Source organism: Brachionichthys hirsutus, chromosome 5 (assembly GCF_040956055.1).
Source record: "Brachionichthys hirsutus isolate HB-005 chromosome 5, CSIRO-AGI_Bhir_v1, whole genome shotgun sequence".
Taxonomy (NCBI): Eukaryota; Metazoa; Chordata; class Actinopteri; order Lophiiformes; family Brachionichthyidae; genus Brachionichthys; species Brachionichthys hirsutus.
The window spans coordinates 12,947,701-12,969,215 of record NC_090901.1 but is presented as its reverse complement, the minus strand read 5'-3'; the positions used below and the strand labels follow the sequence as shown (position 1 = coordinate 12,969,215).

The 21,515-nt window shown below is 40.6% G+C and overlaps 2 protein-coding genes across 2 annotated transcripts; both read left to right on the top strand.

Annotated features, from left to right (window-relative positions):
- Positions 1 to 1,174: 1,174 nt before the first annotated feature.
- Positions 1,175 to 15,166, top strand: slc12a3 (solute carrier family 12 member 3). Its single transcript, XM_068739040.1, has 27 exons — positions 1,175 to 1,459; positions 1,737 to 1,739; positions 2,552 to 2,698; positions 3,529 to 3,604; positions 3,745 to 3,840; positions 3,992 to 4,131; positions 4,241 to 4,351; positions 5,294 to 5,405; positions 5,631 to 5,761; positions 6,308 to 6,392; positions 8,395 to 8,555; positions 8,849 to 8,956; positions 9,888 to 10,011; positions 10,148 to 10,249; positions 10,338 to 10,493; positions 10,589 to 10,688; positions 11,075 to 11,186; positions 11,375 to 11,512; positions 12,124 to 12,230; positions 12,319 to 12,401; positions 12,603 to 12,680; positions 12,940 to 13,029; positions 13,116 to 13,227; positions 13,598 to 13,684; positions 14,533 to 14,665; positions 14,753 to 14,820; positions 15,025 to 15,166. Exons 1-27 carry the CDS (start codon positions 1,175 to 1,177, stop codon positions 15,164 to 15,166), a joined length of 3,087 nt encoding a protein of 1,028 aa, XP_068595141.1.
- Positions 15,167 to 16,349: 1,183 nt separating this feature from the next.
- Positions 16,350 to 21,515, top strand: herpud1 (homocysteine-inducible, endoplasmic reticulum stress-inducible, ubiquitin-like domain member 1). Its single transcript, XM_068739544.1, has 8 exons — positions 16,350 to 16,502; positions 17,120 to 17,197; positions 17,707 to 17,784; positions 18,374 to 18,543; positions 18,800 to 18,910; positions 19,064 to 19,435; positions 21,115 to 21,244; positions 21,330 to 21,515. The coding sequence occupies exons 1-8, from the start codon at positions 16,350 to 16,352 to the stop codon at positions 21,513 to 21,515; spliced, it is 1,278 nt and encodes a 425-aa protein (XP_068595645.1).

Sequence of the window (21,515 nt, the reverse complement as noted above, 5' to 3'; positions counted from 1 at the left end):
TTTGGATGTCCTTGACTTGCTTGGATTATTTTTGTGATGTGTCTCTTGGTATGCTGTAATTCTTAAACCTCTGAATGCAATTTAAATAATGTGAGAGTTGTTAAGTCCCAAGAAATCCAGTGGTTCAACCCAGTGTAGTTGATGAAATGTTGATTACAAATCACAACCATTTTTGTCACCATCATTAACAAAAAGAACATTTTTTTTTTAAGTTTAAAATTTCTTGTCGTGAAAAATTTCTTAACTGATTAAATTATAACTTGTCCATGAAAACCAATTTATTTCATTAACAAGCACTATTTGTAACAGCATGTCATAATTTTATCTCTTTTGCTAGATCGAACTTATATTATGAATAATAGACAGTTTTACAATATTCAAGCAATATCTCTCTTCCTCTCAGGACGTGTTGAATGTATTTTGCAGCAGGGCATGTGTGTCAGGAGGCTTCGAAAGCAATGAGTAACTAGAGCAAGCCCCAAGGGTAAAGAATCATTCAAGTCTTTACTTAATAAGCAGACATTGTTGCCCTTGTGTTGTCTCAGTCAAGGTTATCGCACAAATCAGTCTCCGTGTGTAACGATGCTAGTTACAACTTACATTCTGACTGAAAACCCCAACAGCTATTTAATGATTAACATTTGACATGTTATAACCTAAAACGAAATGCAATTTGGAATAAATTGCACCAAGCTCAAAAAGAAAGAAAAGAAAGAAAATTTTGGAAATGAGGAATTTACTTCCATTTCAAATGTATTTATTTTTCAATTTTCGAATCTATCTGTGGTATTTTTTACACGAAGCAGTTTATTGTAGTGACTAACCTGGGTAAGCTCAGGTTGAGTTTTTCTGTCTGACCCTGCAATGTGAAATAGCCCGTGTTACATTTAATAGCTCTTGTTATGAGTCTTTTAAGGCTGTTCACTGAACCAGGTCTTTTACAAAGGCCTCTGGCTCTTCCTGCATGGGTCAATTATAAAACCAGCCCCCTGTCAAAAAAAAAAAAGACTCCTTCATTCTCCCTAAATTACAGAATGGCTCCATCAGCTTGACTGACTGACTTGAGTCAAAGAAATCGGCTGCTGAAGAAATACAACTGTAGCAATAAAGTGACAACATTTATTCGCTTTGTTCGATACAATCAACTAATACACAGGAACCGCAGCCCCTCTGAATGGCGTTACCTGTTGCCAATGACGGTATTCACCTTGCTGCATACAGACCTAGACTTCCTCTAGCAGCAACTAATGGGAATGCAGTGCATGGACGGCTGGAAGAGTCCGGTTACTATCACCATTACAGCGATAGGGACTGCGTAGCATCCCGTGGTTCTGATGAACTAACTGGCTATGAAACGCTGGATTCTCCACCACACTCTGACTTCTACGCCAACACAGAGGTGTGGGGCCGACGGAAGCGCTTCAGACCATCGCTGTACCAGCTCCACGGCAACCCTGAGGTACTAAAACCTGATTTTCATCCATTTGTGGGGGTTCTTATCTCATTCAAAAGCATTGTTTGAGTGATGGTTCACAAGCAAAGTGCAACTAGATGCTAATTTTAGGTCTGAAATTACTCAAGAAGAATTGAAAACTGATGATGAAAAAAAAACCTCAGACAATATTTTGAAGTATTATATTCATAATCCTGTTGTTGGGGTACTTTTTGTTTTCCTGCATTCATTTTGAATCATACATGGACATGTTTGTGTTTGTTTATTTTTATATGCTTTGCAGCAGGTAAATTTCTTGATAAATGATTAAATCCTTCAAATGGTAAACCAAATGTAATAACTCATGTCAATCTATTTGCTTTACTCTTCATTAGTTAAGTTCAAATCAATGACAGTGAAGGCAAATTGACGATCAGTATCACGAGCTCACATCACCAAGACTGTTATGTGGAGCAGTACAAGGAATTATTATGCGATTTGAAATTGACAACAACAACAACAATCTTTGGCTAAAGATATTGGCACCCAGTAAAGGAATACCAAAAGTTAAGCCCAGCACATACGCTCACACTCACTAAGAGTGTTCATTGAGAGGTGGAGATCACCAGCAGCTACGACAAGATGTGTTCGTCTCCCTTTTCCTAACATAGTGTGAAAAACAGCACCTTGATGAATCTTGTGATCTCATGATGCGTTGCTTAGTGCAATGTAGCCATATGCCAAGTACATGCTTGCTGACATGCCATAGTCAAACATTGATATGGTGAAATAGCGAAAGGCGTATGAGAGATAGATTGTTTTTATTTTATTATTTTATTATTTATTTATTTTTTAGATAGATTTTAAAAAACATATGAGGCAAGTATTTTCATGATAAAATGTGTATTTTTAAATGAAAACAAAAACACTCTATAATGTCAGCTCAGCACCAATGGAATGTTTTTTCATGGCACCACTGTCAAAGCAAGCCAACTTTACAAGATGCAAGTTCATAAATAAATCTATGCTGCACCGATTGTGATCAAAATAATCTAAATGAACTTGAACTTCAAGATTCAAGATTTAAGATACTTTATTGTCATTATGCGAATTTATTAGGTTGATGCCAAACCTCCTTTGTATGATGAGACAACTGGTGGACAGATTGGAGGAGGAAACAGCTCTGGGGAAGATGAAGATGAAGAGGAGGAGCAGAAGCAGGCACCGCCTGTACCCACTCGCTTTGGCTGGGTGCAGGGAGTAATGGTAGGCAGGGATAAACCAACGCATATTAGGCAAGCTTGTTAACAGCTGCTTGATTCAAAACTAGAAACTTTACAGTAGAAATTAGACATTTCATTATCTTTGAATATTTACCTTGGCTGAATTAGTTGTTTTTTTGTTATTGGCAAGAGCTTCAAAAAATGAAGATGCAACAAGATGCCCTAAAATATGAGCGCTCCTCCACACGAGTCATACATCGAGTTCCAACTTCATACAGGGTGCAAAACACTCAAAGACCACATTGACTGCATTTTTCCCACAAATGGTTTCTGTTATTTTGAGGAGTTCTTTATATACTGACATATGCTCAAGTGACAATTTCATAAGAATTTAAGGATTTAAGTAATAATATTTTGCGTCATGACTAACAAGTGAAGCCTGCTTGCAATTGAGTGGTCCGGCTGTTTAGGAGGGAACTATACCACGCCTATAAACGGAATGCAAATGCTTTCCCACCTTTGCGGTGCTCCAAGCGCTTTACAATTTGGCCTCACATTCACACACCAGTGGGCGACTGCTGCCATGCAAGGTGCCAGACCCAATAAGGGGTTCAGTGTTCTGCCCAAGGACACCTCGACATGTAGACAGTCAGAGCTGGGATTTGAACCACTGACCTACTGATCAATGGACAAACCCATTAGTAAAATACAAACTCTGACAGCATATTTCTCTTTGGGTAGGTAAAGACCGTGTTAATTGTGTGAAACCACCCATCATCCTAACGTCCAAACCAAGTAGTGCACGACTTGATTTAGCTGATTTAGCATTGGCCCTAAACTCTTCAATTCAGTCAGGTAACTCTCTTTTCATAGATCCGCTGCATGTTAAATATCTGGGGGGTGATCTTGTTCCTGAGACTTCCTTGGATCACTGCTCAAGCTGGTATCGGTACTGTATGACCATCAATACATCCATTCCATTTATTAATTTTTCAAATGTTTTATCCATGCAATATCATTTTCAATATATATATATGTATTTTTGGCCATTATATTAAAGCTTGGCTGTCACATGTGTTTCTTCATCAGGTCTAACGTGGGCAATCATCCTGCTCTCCTCTTGCATAACTGGGATCACTGGCCTCTCAACCTCAGCCATTGCAACCAATGGGAAGGTCAAAGGAGGTCTGTTCGCTGATTATTGCAATAATATACATAGTAAATATACAGCACAACATATTTAAACGGTTATATGTGATTGCTATTCCGGCCTAATATAATAGCGATGCTTCCTGCTGGAGACGTTTCTCACTGCATCCCCTGCTCTCGTCTTCAGGTGGGACTTACTTCCTGATCAGTCGCAGCCTGGGTCCAGAGCTGGGTGGCTCAATCGGCCTGATCTTTGCTTTTGCCAATGCTGTAGCTGTAGCCATGCACACTGTTGGCTTTGCTGAAACTGTTACAGACATCATGCGTGTGAGTGTGATCCTATGTACTAATACGCACATGAAGCAACTTTTACCACGACTCTACACTGAACACCGGTTTTCATTCAATTCAGGAACACTTGAATTTTGTTCCTCAGGAAAATGGAGCTGTCATGGTGGATCGAAGCAATGACATTCGCATCATTGGCATCATCACTGTCACATGCCTACTGGCCGTCTCATTGGCTGGTATGGCATGGGAATCAAAGGTTAGTTCAACAAACAAATGAGGACATAGCAAAGGACGAACGCGTCGCCAGCGCATCGCGGGGCCACACAGAGACAAACAACCACTCACGTACACACTCATACACTACGGACAATTTTTAGAGGAAGCAATTGTTTTTGGAGGTGGGAGGGAACGAGAGAACCCGGAGAAACCCAACACAAACACGGGGAGAACATACAAACTCTGCACAGACAGGATTCAAACCTGGTACCTTCTTGCTGTGAGGCGGCAGCGCTAACCACTCCATGGTAAAATACATATCAAAAAAACTCCCTATATTGTGATTTACACCCGGTCCCGGATAAGCGGTGGAAGATGGATGGATGGATGGATGGAAATTTTGTTAATTTTTTTATACTACTTGAAGTATTTTTTGACGTCAGGCTGTAATATATATATATATATATATATATATATTTCTGAATTCCTGGTTACCAAATGTTTCACGACTTTTGGAAAATTTGTGTTGCAGTCGAGCATTTGAGGCTGGTCACCACTCTATGAAAAGTGTCAAATAAAGCTTCAGACATTTTCAATTACCTTTTATTAGCACAAACACTTGACTCAGTTAGAAAGCTGCTCTGCTTCTGTCAACATGTTAAAAAACTTTCAACAATTACAATTAAAATTAAATCATGCATTTCTTTTCACATTACTTCCAGTAGAAGTAATGTGAAAAGAAACTTCATGAAGCCTGAAGCACATGTCCAATATGCTGCCTGACCCCTGACTCATGCGTAGGAGTTTGGCTACTAAGTTTGTTCACTGTACTTTAAAAATGTGAATACACTGTATATCCAATTCTGAATTTTCATTGTTGCCATAAATCTGTTTATTTTTTTAATGATTGATTTAGTTGCTTGTCCTGGTGCTGAAATGCTCATTTGTAACCACATTTGATTGTATATTTTACCCTACACAGGCCCAGATTCTCTTCTTCCTGGTTATCATGGTGTCATTTGCCAGTTTCATTGTTGGAACGATCATCCCTGCTTCTCCACAGAAACAATCCAAGGGTTTCTTCAGCTACAAAGGTAAATCGTCAGGATTTTTCTTTTTTTTCTATTAGCATGAATTCAGAGATTGTTTAACAATGTGCATGCAAACCTTTTCAATATTTTAGTAGATTGAGGCCAAAATGTCTTTGGATCAATGCAAAAAGTTGATTTGGTTCCAGTGGCCTATAAAAAGGATTTGCTGAAAGAGCACTCTTATAAAGTGAAAGGCCAGTGGTATCCTAACTATTTCACATTTACCAGCGGATATTTTTGCTGCCAATTTTGTTCCCTGCTGGCGTGGCCGAGAAGGAAGCTTTTTTGGAATGTTTTCGATTTTCTTCCCATCGGCGACTGGCATCCTGGCAGGGGCAAACATCTCTGGAGATCTGAGGGTATGCTATTCTTTGCTACTCTGCCTTTATTACATACCTGTCAACCCCTTTTCACTGCCAGCCGTACTCAGGACCCTTTTAAACCATACAAATCAACTAGTGCCCGTATGTTGGGGGGAGGGTTGAATTGCAGTTGCTATTGCGCATGTGTAGCCGACCACACTGGAAGTGTAAAGTGAGAAGTCTGTCTGCTAACTGCGAATAGATTTGATAATTTTTCCTTTTGCGGCTTCATTTATCATTTTGCCCTGGTATTTTCAGAATCCCTGCTTTATTTTAAATTTTCCCGTATTTACCGATTTCACCGTACTAATTTCCACACTAGGCATACTGCTCAAAAATCCAATTTTCCCATACGAAAATACGGGAAAACGGTATTAGTTGACATGTCTGTTATTCATTTAACAACCAACACACACCTTGCTCTTGCCTTTGTTGCACATAAACCTGTTTGTTCTACACAACTGTTTCTGCACATACATCCAATTGTTTCTCTCCACTTTCAAAGCCTTAAATTGATTTTTTTTTTGTATATCTTCTCTTCAGAATCCAACAGTGGCCATCCCCAGAGGAACGCTAATGGCTATATTCTGGACTACCATCTCATATTTGATCATCTCAGCTACCGTTGGTAAGTCTTTGCACCACCTTAAACCCAGATAATGAGTTTGTTTATGATTCACTCAGCTGCTATTTTGTGCATTTTGTAATTGAATAGATTTTTACTAACTAGAGAAGAAATCTCACTATCTCCTCACTATCTTGAACTGTAATGATAAAAAAGTAGAGAAAAAGAAAAATGTATCAGTAGGAGTGACAGGGGAGTTGAGTGAAGAGGTGGAATTGCACTGCGGATCAGCTCTCAGCCCCTTTTTGTTTCCCATGGTGCCGGATAGAGTACATGTGTGTAAATGAGAATGTCTCAGGGGGACCAGTGAGGTTACAAGGAATAGACGTAAAGAAGACTTCAAGTATCTCGGGAAAGGAAAGGAAGTGAAGAATCGTGTGCAGGCAGGCTGGAACGGGTAGAGAAAAGTATCAGGTGTGCTCTGTGATAGGAGAGTGTCAGCAAGGATGAAGGGAAAGGTCTACAAGACAGTGGTGAGGACAGCCATGATGGACGGCTTAGAGACAGTGGTGAGGACAGCATGATGGATGGCTTAGAGACAGTGTCTCTGAGGAAAAGACAGGAGTCATGGACTACTGATTAACTGACTGGCAGACTGCAGTATGCACGCCTGCAGAGCTACATGTCAGACAGGGTGATCAGTAATACTGGGACACTTCAGGGAACTGTTATCGCTCCCTTCCTCTTCACCCTTTACACCACAGACTTCAGCTATCAGTCAGAGTCCTGCCATCTTCAGAAGTTCTCTGATGAAGAAAAAAAGGGAAAAAAGAAGAAGTTATCTGATGATTCAGCCATAGTTGGATGTATCAGCATGGGGGGAATCTGTGATTGTATTGCATCAATGCTTGAAAATTCCACATATCAAGGAGTTACTGTGCATAAAATCAAATTTAAAACTAGTGTAACCTTGTGTAGCGGACTTGAAAGTGTGGCGTTCTCCTAGTGTCCTTCTAGCTTATTCGCCTGTGTTGGTTTGTCTGTCTGTTATCACGATAACTCAAAAGTTATGGATGGATCTTGATTAGTAAATTTAAAGAAAAGGTTGGAAATCTTACCAGGAACGGTTGATTAAATTCTGGTGACGCTCCACAAGAGATCTTGGATTCTGCATCACTTTCATATTTTCTGTAAAATTGCAGTCAATGGAGCTTCAAAATTTGTTCCTCAATATCTCGGTTGATTATTGACAGATCTTTATCGAATTTGAAAAAATCACGTAGGATGGGGGGTCTCTATCTTATCACCAACTTTCATCTGGATCAGATCCGGAATGCGGATACTGTCGCGATCCAGGCTTTCCTAAAATGGAGGCTTTATCAAAAAAGCATATCTTGTAAAATATGCATCCAATTCACTCACCAAAACTCCCAGTTATAAAGGGGTCCGATATGCACTTTCATGCAAAATGTCTTCTGGATCTGATCCAGAATGAGTTCAGGAAAAAATATGACATTTGAACATTAAACCCCATTTGTGAGGGTTGCTATGGTGACTCTTGCTGCAGGTTGATTTCTGCCCTGCGGAGGCATCGTTGAACTGAACGAGACGCACCTGTTACACATCTCACCCAATCAGCTGCTGCCTCTCTGGACAGTTCTCTGCCAGAACATCCTTCTGTTTCCTCAGTATTTTCAGGCTCTCCCGTTCTCTGTGTCATCGCATATTCCCTAGTTCTGTCTTAATACCTGAGAAAACAGATTCAGTTAAAATGGGTGTACATTTTCACGATGAAACAGTTCTGTTTTTGTGAATAGCTTTTAAACTAATAATGATATCGGTGTGAATCCAATTGCTAAAGGTTTGTTTTAAGGAATGTAAACATCTAGATAAAATAAAGGTAGAGCCATTATTATGGTGTAAATCTCATTATAGGGAGACTGAGGTTGGTACTCTGCGGAGGTCTGCGCTCTCCGAGTGCTTTTCTCGTTGGGTTTGTGGTTGAACCCCGTGCATCTGTACTTGTATTCATGCACGCTGTTGTGTTTCATTTTTCCCCACCCAGGATCCTGCGTGGTCCGTGACGCGTCTGGCTTGTTAAATGACACCCTGTCACCATCCTCATCCATGGAGGATTGTGTTGGTTTAGCTTGTCAATATGGATGGGACTTCACCGAGTGCATCAACAATAACACATGCATCTATGGCATCAGTAACTACTACCAGGTTAACTCACTCATTCATGAAACATATGGGCTACGTTGCCTAGCGACAACTCCGTGTCTCCCCATGCGAGATGTTAATTTCATTCGACATGGCCAAGTTGTCCCTCAGAGTATAATACAGTGATTTTAAATGGCACGGAATACATTATTAAACAGGAACAACTATAATCCAATGCTCCACATAAATCCTTCATTCTCTGCATGAATTATTTTCATTAACATTAGATCACCTTGTAATCACACAGTCTCTAAGACTGATGAGGCATAAACCACAGATTACATTTGTGTCTGTAGTCGATGGGCATGGTGTCAGCCTTCAGCCCCCTCATCACCGCTGGTATATTTGGAGCAACACTGTCCTCTGCTTTGGCCTGCCTGGTGTCTGCTCCCAAAGTCTTTCAGGTACACACATAAGAAATAGCATAATGGTTAAATGTGCTAAATAATAATTCTTATTAATATATAGGGGTATATGGTATTATTACCTCCCCTGAAGAGGTTATGTTTTTGCAGGCGTTGAGTTGTTTGTCTGTTAGCAAGATAACTCAAAAATAACTATGGACGCGTTTTGGATCCTGGATTCTGGATCACTTTGAAACTTTTGGTAGCATTGCAGTCAATGGACAATGGAAATGTGTACCCCTATTTTTTGGAAAAGATCAGTACTCAAACTGGATGGAATTTGGTGGTAAGATAAAGGCCGCCACCTCACATGACTGCATCAAATTCTATAAACATTAGTCAATAATCAACTGAGATATTGAAGAACAAATTTTGATTCTCTATTGACTGCAATGTTATTGAAAATGTATCCATAATCTGGATCATCACAAAAATGTAATCATCTTTTTCTGGTAACATTCCAAACATTGCCCGAATATTTCATCAAGATCTTTTCACAAATATTTTGAGTTATGTTGCTAACAGAAAGACAGACAGACACACTGGTGATTACAGATATATAGTTATGTTTATATATTATGTTCATTCAGCCCTAACATTTTACATGTTGGTTAGCATACCTGTAGAGGTGCCACACATAGAGGAGCCCCGTGTGTGTGGCGCTTCAGTGCACCGGACAGCCCCCATCACCCATTCAAGTTTGGCACCAACGGAATCTCAGACATGCAGTATATTTGCTTGTATATGTGTTTCTAATCATGTTTTTACTGTTTAATTTTGACTTTGTGCAAAACGTTTTGATTTGTTACCATATTGGATGGCTCTGTGCAAATTACAATCAGCTGTTCAAAGTGTTCTATTTAATTTGCTGCTATTACAAAGAAATGGCTAATATTTTGTTCCATTTCATTTTTTTTTTTTAATCTAATAGTGTCTTTGTAAGGACAAATTGTACCCTCTCATCGGCTTCTTTGGCAAAGGTTACGGCAAGAATGATGAGCCCCTCAGAAGCTACCTGCTGACGTTCATCATTGCTGTTTGCTTCATTCTTATTGGTGAGGTTTCGTGGAGAATCGCCATTCCCTGTTGATGACCAAAACCTTTTGTTCCGACTGCAATTGCGTTCTGAATGGATTTTGATCTGCCATTAGTTTTCAATTCATCCCCCCCTTTTTCATTTCTCTTCACAAGCGGAATTGAACACCATCGCTCCGATCATCTCCAATTTCTTCCTGTGCTCCTACACTCTGATAAACTTCAGCTGCTTCCACGCCTCAATCACCAACTCACCAGGTAGTAAAGGAATACAAATGATTACATTAATGGAGAAATAAGGCATATACCCTGTCCATTGTGAGAAGTTGTATAATCGTGTCTCTAGGTTGGCGTCCATCCTTCAGGTACTACAGTAAGTGGTTGTCCTTGCTGGGCGCCGTGTGCTGTGTGGTTATCATGTTCCTGCTGACTTGGTGGGCGGCCCTCATCGCGTTTGGTGTCATCTTCCTTTTGTTGGGATACACGCTCTACAAGAAGCCCAGTAAAGACACACACAATTCAGTCAGACAAACCACATCATGACAAACAGAGGTCCTCCTGCGCCTCCATTCTACCTCTTCTACGCTCTGTCTTTAGCTGTAAACTGGGGCTCCTCGGTGCAGGCGAGCTCCTACAACATCGCTCTGAACCAGTGCATCGGCCTGAATCAGGTCGAGGACCATGTCAAGAACTACAGGTCAGTGACAGGATGAATATCTCACGCCTGTAATTTGTTTTCTGTAGAATCGTCCGTTTAAAGTTATAAAACTATTTAGTCAATGGCCCTAAGATCGAAACAAAGACGCTCGTTTTACCCCTCGAGCTTCAGTTTTGTTCAAGTGGGTATTGCGCTTAAAAAACAGGTTCAGTCCATCACTGACATAATGCAGCTTACATTGGACTCAAAACCCAAGTCTCCTCAGGAATGTCTCATATGTGATCATCCAACCAATACATCTCATCTCTCTTGGCAAGAAAGTATTACTAGTTTTTGATTTTAATTTTTTTTAGAGATGGGTGTTGGTGTGTCTGCAGGAGTTCTGGAATGGATAACTTCACATCATGATTTTGGTCACCTTTCAGACCCCAGTGCTTGGTGCTCACCGGTCCTCCCAGCAGTCGTCCAGCTCTGGTTGATCTCGCCAACAGTCTCACAAAAAATCTGAGTCTCATGATTTGCGCCAATGTGGTCACAGTGAGCCCAACTTTACCATTCACATATATTCTGCATCCGTCAGCCAAGTCTTTGGTTTGATTTGATTCAATCCCAAGAACAATTGAATTCATTTATATTTTCATGTCACGCTTGCAGGGATTTTTTTTTTTTCCTGATTGACCTGCAACTAAAATCATTATTTATCCATTTGACACTGTGTTTGTCAGGCTTGTCCCTCCTCGTCCGTAGTGGAGCGAGGGAGCAGGAACAGTCATGTCACCTGGCTGAACCAACGGACAGTGAAATCATTTTATAGTGATGTGGTGGCTGAAGAGCTACGCTCAGGAGTTAGCATGCTGCTACAGGTTAGAATTACACCTCCTCATGCATTCTCTCATGAACTGTCTCCATCAAGTGGACTCACAAAACCAGATACCCCTCATCTTCGAGCAGATTAATGTACTGTTGTTATGGTAACAGCGGAGGCCTCATATATCAACTGTCATACAAATACAAAGGAAATGTGCTTTGATTAATGCGTACGCACGGTTTCATACATCTGGATTTATTTGTGCGTTCGACGTTTTCTGCATTTGAGCGTACGCCATGTTTCAGTCGGAAATCCACGCAAGTCTTGATACGTGAGGCCCCTGATCTGTCTGTGTACAAATAATATCATCTTTAAGGATCAAGCTGAGCATTTCTGCCATCAGCATTACTATTGAATTACACATCATCAAAGTGTATATAGAAATGAAAAACAACAACATATCATCAACGCTGTTTCTCTGTCTGTTAACACACAAGTGTGGATTAAACCCTATTTAAAAAGTAAGGCAATTTCAGAGTGAAGCAACTTAAATTAGGTGTAGCTGGATTACTTCTATCTATTTCTATTGTTTCATTCAATATTAATGCATAATGATGCCATATGACGAAGACATTCCGACATCTCATGCCACTGACTGTCCACCAGGGGGCAGGTTTGGGTCGCATTAAGCCAAATGTTCTGCTACTGGGTTTCAAGTCAGACTGGCAGAGTGACTCACCTCAGGCTGCGCACAGTTACATTGGAATCCTGCAGTGAGTACCTGAGACATCAATAGTTTCATCTTGTGTGTCGTCTTCAATTTCTTCCCAGTTCAACATTACCATAATGCCTTTTTTTCAGTGATGCATTTGACCAGCAGTACGGTGTGTGTATGCTGAGAATGAGGGAGAGATTGGATGTCTCTCAACCATCTTCATCGCATGGTGAGAGAGAGCCTCATTTCAAATGAGTACGCTCAGCGTAAATTAACTCCACACCACACATGAACTCTGAGTGCAGCATCTTCTCTGTCAGCACATTTGGAGTCAAGAAGAAGAGAGATAGGAAGAGACGTCCACATTCATCCATCGTTAGTTGACTTTGTAAATTCAAGTCGAATTCCTTTTGTTTTGTTTTTATTTCAGTTAACCCTGCCTTTGACGGAGAGTCAGAGAGTATAAACATCATTGCTGCACCTTCCCTTGTTCAAACAAGCACCGTTTGTATGTATTTGCATGATTACTTAAGTGCCATTCATTTATTTCACGTATCATGCTATTATTTAGAAGCTCATGAGCACTTTTGTTCTAGAATTTGCAAATATTGACGCTGTAAATGTCACTGGATGGTTCATTTTCAGACATTTTGAAGTAAATTATCCAAAAAATGTATAATAATAATTTATAATAATAATATCAATCTGTTCATTTGTATTTTTAACAATTTTTATTTTCTGTGAACTGTATGCAAAATTATGTGCAGCTGCTGAATTGATGCCTCAGCCAAGCACGGCATTCAGGAAAAAACAAGGGAAGAAGAACATTGATGTGTACTGGCTGTCTGATGATGGAGGTCTGACATCTTTCTGGCTATGCTTTCCTTGCCTCTGCCAAAAATATAATGTGTGTCTGTAGTGTATTGTGCAATTGGTTTACCAGGTCTGACCCTTCTGCTGCCCTACTTGCTGACCCGGAGGAAGCGCTGGTCCGGATGTAAGGTCAGAGTGTTTGTGGGAGGAGAAACGGAGAAGAAGGACGAGCAGAGGGAGGAGTAAGAGTTGAGATTAGCTCCTGACCTTTCAGATTACTGTTTGCTGTTATGTCACAATAATCCGATTTCTTCTGCACCTTGCGTATTACGTTGGAGTCAAAGATAGTTTGGATGCTTAAATATTAAGCAAATCAAATACTTTCATTGATTACATAGACGGAAAACAACCAAGAGGATCCAAATGGTTGTCCAAAGTATTCCATTTGACGACCTCCACCAATGAGAGGTGGACAGATAACTAAGGAAGATCAACGTTTATTTTTTTGCGGCCAAGATACTTAAAAAAAACCGTTGATGTGTTTTATTTTAACCTTATTTATTCAACAGCACAAGTTCATTTCTATATAATGGCCTTATGTTTTCTTTCTAGGATGCTAGCCCTGATCAAGTCCTTCCGTCTCGGTTTCCATGATGTCGAGGTGATTCCTGACATCTACCAAAGTCCCCAGCCGCGAAAGTAAGGCCGCCAGTACTATAGCTTTAATGTATGAGAATGAATCAATGTGGAAAGTGGGGAAGAGCCATCACTGTGCGGTTCTGCATTACGATGGGGATCGAGATGGATTTACGAAGTAGGCGTTACCCAATAATGATTACTTAATTCCGGTAGTGAGGACTATGTAAAAAAATAAAGTCGAGTTTAAGTTTCACCCCGGGACAGCCAGCAGGATAATGGTCTGTGCATTTGACTAACACTTTATGCATCTAGAATGTCATGACTTTGAGCAGTCATCCAAGTTAACAGTCCAATTGGGGTCCAGGGACCATCAGGAGGTACCTAGAAAATGGGGTCATATTTGATTTACATTACTATGAGTATATCTATAAGCAACATGATATGACTCATTTGTCTATGAGATTCATACACTTTTTGTCACAGCAGTTTGACAGCATAAGTTCCTATTTTGAGCAAAAACCAATCAAATTAGAGCGAGTAAATATATTTGATTACCCCAGTCTCTTGACTCATGCATGAATGCCAATGGTATCACATGAGTCGGGGTTTCTGGGATGTTAGGTCAAATAAACATCTCAGAGCAAAAGTCCTGCCTGATAACATTTTGTTCCAGGGAAAGGCATCAAATACAGAGCCATACTGCAGTAATTTTCGTTCAGTGCCCTTCCCTAGAGGTGGATGTTTACATAAAATGGTCTCAAGTCTTTTAGAATCCAGTTGAATCAAAGCTGAAAAACTCCAGCATAGAGCCTGGAACAAATAAAAAGAGAATTCATCACTGCAAAATAGAAATACCTTTTTTCTGCAGAGCTACTCATGGCCCCTTCGTGTCTCTCTGTGTGCTCCAGTGTTCGTCAGTTTGAGAGTATGGTCAGTCGCTTCAGGCTGGATACAAACCTTAAACAGGATCCTGTTCCACCAAGACAGCGAGGGGAGCCCTGGATGATTGCTGATCATGATTTAGAGAGGAACAAGTCCAAGGTTTGACATGAACGCACACTGGAGTAAATCTGGAGCTTTGAATGCAGCACATTGGCCGAACGTGTAAATGTTCTCTGTCGGATCCAGACTCTCCGTCAGATCCGTCTCAATGAGGTCGTCCAGGATTACTCCAGGGAAGCTGCGCTGATTGTTATGTGAGTCTCGTAAATGTTCTCCTTAAGTCGTGGAAAGGCTACTCTATTTGAAGGTAGAGCCAGTACCAGTAGCCAGTCTCATTTTTAAGCTTGAGAATACACGTACAATCACTTTGCCTGTTAAAGGAATCACGCATGCATGTGTTGCACTCATTATTTGTGACTTTTCACCTTATTAAGTCATCTTTGTTGTAACTCTGACAGCACCATGCCAATGGGGAGGAGAGGTGGATGTCCCTGTATGCTCTACCTGGCGTGGCTGGACTTCTTGTCACGTGATCTCAAAGCTCCAGTCCTATTGGTCAGAGGAAACCAGGAAAATGTCCTCACCTTCTACTGCCAATGAAAACTAGTCGAATAGGAGCATATGCACAACTTGAAACTCGCTAACATCTTGACAGTTTCATCCTGAATTGCATATGAAAATGCTTTAATGACATTTATTGATCAGTATCAAATTTATGTTTAAGTCCTTCATTTACCATAATTTTCTTTCCTTAATTAAAATCCTAATTACTCATTGTAGAGATGCAGAAATTTATCCTTTAAACTAATAAATTTGCCATAGATTATTATGACATTTGTTTGTGTTTGACAGTTATGTGGAATATAACACTGTTTTTAAACATATTGTAATCAAACTATTGACTGTCAGGCAGATTGAAATCTTATCTTTCAATAAAATAATTACGGTTACCAAACCTATTTGATTTGGAAACGTTTTGCATTGCACTGGTCACATGTCCACAATCGTGCTCAGTCGTTGGCTCCCTGGATGCATGCGCTCAGATCATTTGCTGTTTGATTTCCTGATGCGACTTGACTGACGCAACTTCCTAGCCTGTGAAATAATATTTAATCTTTACTCCATTGCTCGTCTCTTATTACACAAATACGATTATAGTTTAAGTATCATTTTCTCCACTTGTTTGCTGAGTGAAGTTCTTCATGTTAAGGGTTCACATTTTGCTTGTTTGTGTAAATGCTCAAGAGTTGGCATGTAAATTATAGCAAATTTGTGTAATAAAATTCAGTTAAAATGTTTATGTGGGATTTTATTAACCAAAGTGTTCAATCATATGAAATAACACTAAAAATGGATTTATTCACACATTTCCGAGAACGATCCATGAATGGGAGCAAAGCGGAAATCCAGCAGGGACATCAAACAATGTAATCCATCCACGAACCCGCAACAAGTCGATACATTTTGTTTCCTTTTGTCGCGGCACACCCGGATGACATCCTGTACCGGTCACATGACTTTTTGCTAACCAATCAGGAGTGGCCAACAGTGTGTTTGGGAACGACGCTTCTTCCTGTTAAATCCTGTCCGACCGACAGCCAACGCGAAGACTTCTCCGCATTCTTCGCCCGTGACGAGACTTTCTGTTGACAACACAGTTTTATTTTTATTTTTTATTTTTTATTTTTTATTTTTTATTTTATTTAAAAAATCCTCTTATTGTCGCCGGAACGACTGAACAGAATCACCCTTAAACGGAGAGCGAGGCGGCAGCGAGTTAGAAATGGATGCAGGAGATTCCGAACAAAAGACGATCAGTCTTGTCTTCAAAACGCCGAGTCAGACTCACGAGGACCGGAAGGTGGACGGCGTTCAGCTCGGCTGGACCGTGCAGGAGCTAAAGACGCACCTGTCGAATGTTCACCCAGGCAGACCGGTGAGTTGCTCCGGGGCGGGGAGGTTAGCTTAGCTGACCAGCTAACCGGCTAACCGTGACCCGAAGCTAGCTGTGTGCGTCAAACCTCGACAATTTATAGCTCCGTCATTAATGTTAAGATCTTTTAAAGGAGTCTAAATAAATGTCATTTGGGAATATTGATCACAGCCTTCCCTGAGAACAGAAAGAACAAAGTTAAAATCCCCCCCCCCCCCCCCCAACCAGGTAGTTTATGACTAATCATAAGGTCGTATAAAATAACTTTGAAGTTTTCACACTGTATATTCAATAAGCCTTAAATTTGTGAGTATTTAAAAATTGACAAGCATGAAACCATACTCTTAAAAATATCTTTAACACAGTATAAATCCGTGGTTTTATTTCTTATTTTTTGTGATTGTCTTGTAGTCACTGAGTAACTGGAACAAAACTGGTTATATTGCTGGTAAAGTAATCATCCATACACTTGTCTTTACAGTTTCTGTTTCGTCTTGTGGTTTTGGGGTTCAAAAGTACAGCTATTTAAAAAAATATTTTAGGTTGTGAATAACATGACACGCAAAGTTTGATGATTTCTTTTGTCCCAAAAGTTTTAATCAAAAGATTGTTTTCTGCAGGCGGTTTGTGACCAGAGGCTAATCTATGCTGGGAAACTGTTGCCTGACCATTTGCATATAAGAGATGTCTTCAGGCAGGTATGTGAGAGGATATTTTTCATGTTTGCATGTGCTTAAAAACGGACATTTTTTCAGTGAAGTTTGACCCATATCAATGTTTTGTTTCTGTAAATCGATACTTTTACGTTGCGTTTCAAATCGGCGACGAACTGGAGAGAAGCTGCTTTTCTTTCAGCAACTTGTCTGATAGATTGAGGAAATGATTACCTGTAAAATGGTTGTTGTTCTTCCTCAAACCACTTCAGGATTATATTTCATGCATATAATTCTTGGTTCTTACGTTTGCATCCTGTGAGAAAATACACAAATATACCAAAAAGAGAAGAAAGAAACCGTGTTAGATCTTCAGCTCATGAAAAAGATCAAGTATTCTTCTGCAGTTGTTGCAGCTGATCCCTGTTATTACTTGCTACTAGTACTACATGTTTAATTCTGTTTCCTGCATTATTTAAGTTTGAATTTATCAGTATGCTCTACCCTCTGGTTGCTGTTTTTTTTTAATCAGGTATTTATCTTACATTTTTCAGTTGGATTCTGTTCCCACGGTGCACCTCGTCTGTGCCTTTGGGAATCAGTCCCAGGACCAACTGGGAACGAGACCCAAGGTGAGAAACAATGACGTTTACTCAGATTTCACTGTCGTCAGAATGTAGATAGTGTTTCAGGAAATGCTTTTGTATTTCACCCCCTTTCATGCAGATGTTTTAAGAAGGCACAAGAATAATGTTTTTCTTTGTTCTGCCATTTACAGTAAATGATGTTTCCCATCTTTGTCTTGTGCAGTATAATGACAAATCTAAGTAGAGGTTTTATTTCTTTTAAAAATAATTTTGAGTGGACTTTCCTTGGAACTATGAGAATGTTGATAATCTTTCAAATCACATTCCTTTCTTTTCATGCGTAACCCTGAATGTTCTGTGGTTTTATTTTTAGATGGTGGGCCTCCTAACAAAGACAGTTTCAGTGTGTTTGCATGCTGGTCTAGTTTCACATTCACCTTCCCGTTCTGCTGTTTACACGTGGCTTTGAATTTGGTTAAAGCAACGTCATCTTTTCTGTGGGATTTTTACCTTATGCATCCCATACATAGTCAGCATGTTTAGTTTGGAGGCTGCAGCCTTCCTCATAACTACCCATCATCCTATATTATGGAACTCTGCTCAAGTTGTGAAACATTTAAACTCTCCTTTACAGACCACAGAGACAGAAAAGCCCCGTCCCAGCAGCTCCTCTTCTGCAGTCCAGGATCCCAGCACTCCAGAGCTGAGGCAGAGGAGGCAGACCTCTTCAGCTGCTGCTCCACCTCACGCACATAACTCGGTGTCTCCACCAGAAACGCCTTCGTGGACTGCTGCTGCTGCCATGTAAGACATAATTGAGCATATTGTGTAACTGCTAATTTGTTATGTGTACTTTTGTAGCATTGACTTAACCAGGTGTCAAACGTGAGCATTCAAAATTGTATTTCATTTTTGTGTGTGTGGGCTTTTAGTTTTCTCCTCCCACATGCTTGAGCATCTTGTATTATTGTTTCTGTGTTTATTGCATCGTAGACTGGCTTTACTGGATCAATAGTACAGTGTTGAACAGATATTAGCATCCTGCTATCTTCTCCTGCAGGCCTGGAGTGCCACAGATGACCCAACCAGCCTTTCCCACCTACTCCCTATACAGCGCTCAACAGCTAATGTGGCTACAGCAAGTCTATGCCAGGCAGTACTACATGCAGTAGTGAGTTTCTATCTGTTAGAGCGAGTTCCTCCTTCAGCCTAAGGCACGTGCTTGCTCTCGGTGCTTGCTGTCTGTCTGTCTGTCCGTCCACGAGAGACTTTTGTCCAGCGAGTTTCTAACCCTCTTAATGTTTCTTTCACTTTCTGCAACCAGTCAGGCAGCGCTGGCAGCAGCAGGCAACGTCCCGTCTGCACCCGCGGCAACCATTGGCCGGTACCCACCTGTTCCTGCTCACCAAGTAGCTGTTCCAGCACCTTTAGCCAATCAGAACCCAATCAACAACCTGCCAGCAAATCAGAACCCAGGGCAAGACGCTGCTTTCATCAATCCCGGCGAGGCCAACCAGAACCTGCGTTTGAACGCGCAGGGTGGACCTGTGATGGCAGATGAAGAGGACGTGGATCGTGATTGGTTGGACAAGTTGTATTCTGCCACAAGACTGGGCGTTCTGCTTATGATCATGTACTTCAACTCCAACCTGAGTCGCTTTCTGCTGGTGATGAGCACCCTCCTTTTCCTGTATCTGTAAGTTCATTTCCTCCTCGACCACGGCAACCGAAAAGCTTCAGTACAGAGAGGGCAGACACTGAAAGCTTGAAAATGAGAAATGATCTGAGCTGAGACTTCCTCATCACAGAGAGGACTCCGCTGCGTATGTTTAGTGCAGGGTTTCTAAGAATTTAACGGGGTTTGTAAGACATAGAACCTTTACTTGCACTGCTCTTAGGAGCCAGCTGGTTGTTTAGTTGTTTGACAGCACATTGCAGCAGGATGTGATAACAGAGTTTTATTCAAACGACCTGATGACTCAACTGGGACTAAAATGGTCGTCTTTTGTTACGGGTCTGAGTCTCACTTTTTCCACTCTATAGTTCCTTCTTCATCCCAGATGAATAATTATCCATCCAGCAATTTAATCCTATCAGCTGTCAGGATTACTGCTAGGATAAAATTGCTGGATGGGTTTTGTTAGAAAAAGATGGGTCTTGGTCTAACTTGCATCCCATTACATTTTGAGAGCAATCCGGATACCCGTTTGGATACAATAATAATCCGGATTTTCCCATTTACTTGCAATGGAAGCTTTTTCAAGAAAAATCATATCTTGTAAAATATGCATTCAATTCATTCACCGAAAATCACAGTCATAAAAGGGGTCTGATATCACTATCATGCAAAATGTCTTCTGGATCTGATCCAGAATGAGGTCAGCGAAAAAATATAACTTTTAACATTGAAAACTCCATTTACGGATTCCAAAATCAGTTCATTTGCCTTTCATGGTTGGTGTATAAAGATACCGAGAACAATTTAGAACCTTTTGATGATGATCCAGATCACCATGTGGACGGTGTAAATCCAATTAGGAGGGGAATAAGCTGCTTGGTGGAGGTCTGTGCTGGCCGAGTACTTTTCTCGTTAAGTATGTTTCCTTGCTAACTTGCGGTTCATTTGTGATCGTGGTGAAGGATCCGAATATTCCGTGTGAGTACTGTAGTTATCAGCTGGGGCCGTGTTGTTCCTTTACACAACATGTTCAAGTCTCAAGCTGCTGTGTAAATCATTCGCTATAAAGCCACGCATTCCTTTATTCATGTAGGGGTTTGGAAGTACCGTAGAACGTATTCACAGTATTTCAACATTTGGTTATGTTACAGCCTTTTTACAAAGTGGATGAAAAAAAAACCCTCAAAATTCTACACACAGTACCTCCATAATGACAATGTGGGGGAATTTGTGAAATTAAAACTCATATGTACATAACTAGAGAGTGCAGCTCATTCCTCTCCTGATTGGCTTTACACCGTGCACATGGTGATCTGGATCATCATCAAAAGCTTCTAAATTGTTTTTGTTATCTTTATACCAAAATTGTCAATTAAACATCCGACTCCTGTTGGCAGCAAATAATGTTGGTCAGTGTGCATAAAGGAGGATTTGAGGAAAGCAAACTGTTTGAATTTTTGTTTCAGTGCAACTGACATTTAATCACAAAAAATAGAGTGAAAGGAGAATACTGGACTTAAGTTCATCAGTTGGATGGGAAAAAAATAATTTGAATAAATTATTTTCAGTTAGAATCAAACGAAGTAGTTCCAGAGTTAAATATGTCTGGTTTTCTGAATAGGCTGTTGAATGAAAGGGCACAGAAATGTTTTTCTTTCTTTCTTTCATATAAATTCTTTTTTTCTTTTGTTCCACAGACAAACTGCTGGTTGGTTTCCATTCAGAAGAAGAGTCCAGGTCGAAGTACCCAACTTCCGGCAGCCCCCTGAGGTCCAGGAAAACCAACAGAATGAGAACAGGGACCCACTTCCAGTAAGAAAACATCATGTTTCTCTGATTCATTCCACTTGGGACTACTAAAAGACATTTGGTGTGTGTTTTTGTCCACTGAGTTTGTGCCATGTGTCTTCAGGATGAGCTCGCTGACAGGCAAAGGCAGGAACCTGTTGGCGCCGCAAATGAATCCAATGCGCAGGAACCAATGGCAGCGGTTTTGGTGCCTCCTCACAGGGTGTCGGTCATGTGGACGGCCTGGGTCTTCTTCAAAACTTTATTTTCCTCCCTCATACCTGAGATTCCTCAGGGTATGGCCAACTGA

Excerpts from the sequence above, each read along its gene's own strand:
- herpud1 (XM_068739544.1), top strand. The coding sequence starts at position 16,350 with ATGGATGCAGGAGATTCCGAACAAAAGACGATCAGTCTTGTCTTCAAA. Across the intron at positions 18,544-18,799 it reads TGGACTGCTGCTGCTGCCAT|GCCTGGAGTGCCACAGATGA; the intron begins GTAAGACATAAT and ends CTTCTCCTGCAG. Across the intron at positions 18,911-19,063 it reads AGGCAGTACTACATGCAGTA|TCAGGCAGCGCTGGCAGCAG; the intron begins GTGAGTTTCTAT and ends TTCTGCAACCAG.
- slc12a3 (XM_068739040.1), top strand. The coding sequence starts at position 1,175 with ATGGCGTTACCTGTTGCCAATGACGGTATTCACCTTGCTGCATACAGA. Across the intron at positions 5,406-5,630 it reads GGGTTTCTTCAGCTACAAAG|CGGATATTTTTGCTGCCAAT; the intron begins GTAAATCGTCAG and ends CACATTTACCAG. Across the intron at positions 6,393-8,394 it reads GATCATCTCAGCTACCGTTG|GATCCTGCGTGGTCCGTGAC; the intron begins GTAAGTCTTTGC and ends TTCCCCACCCAG.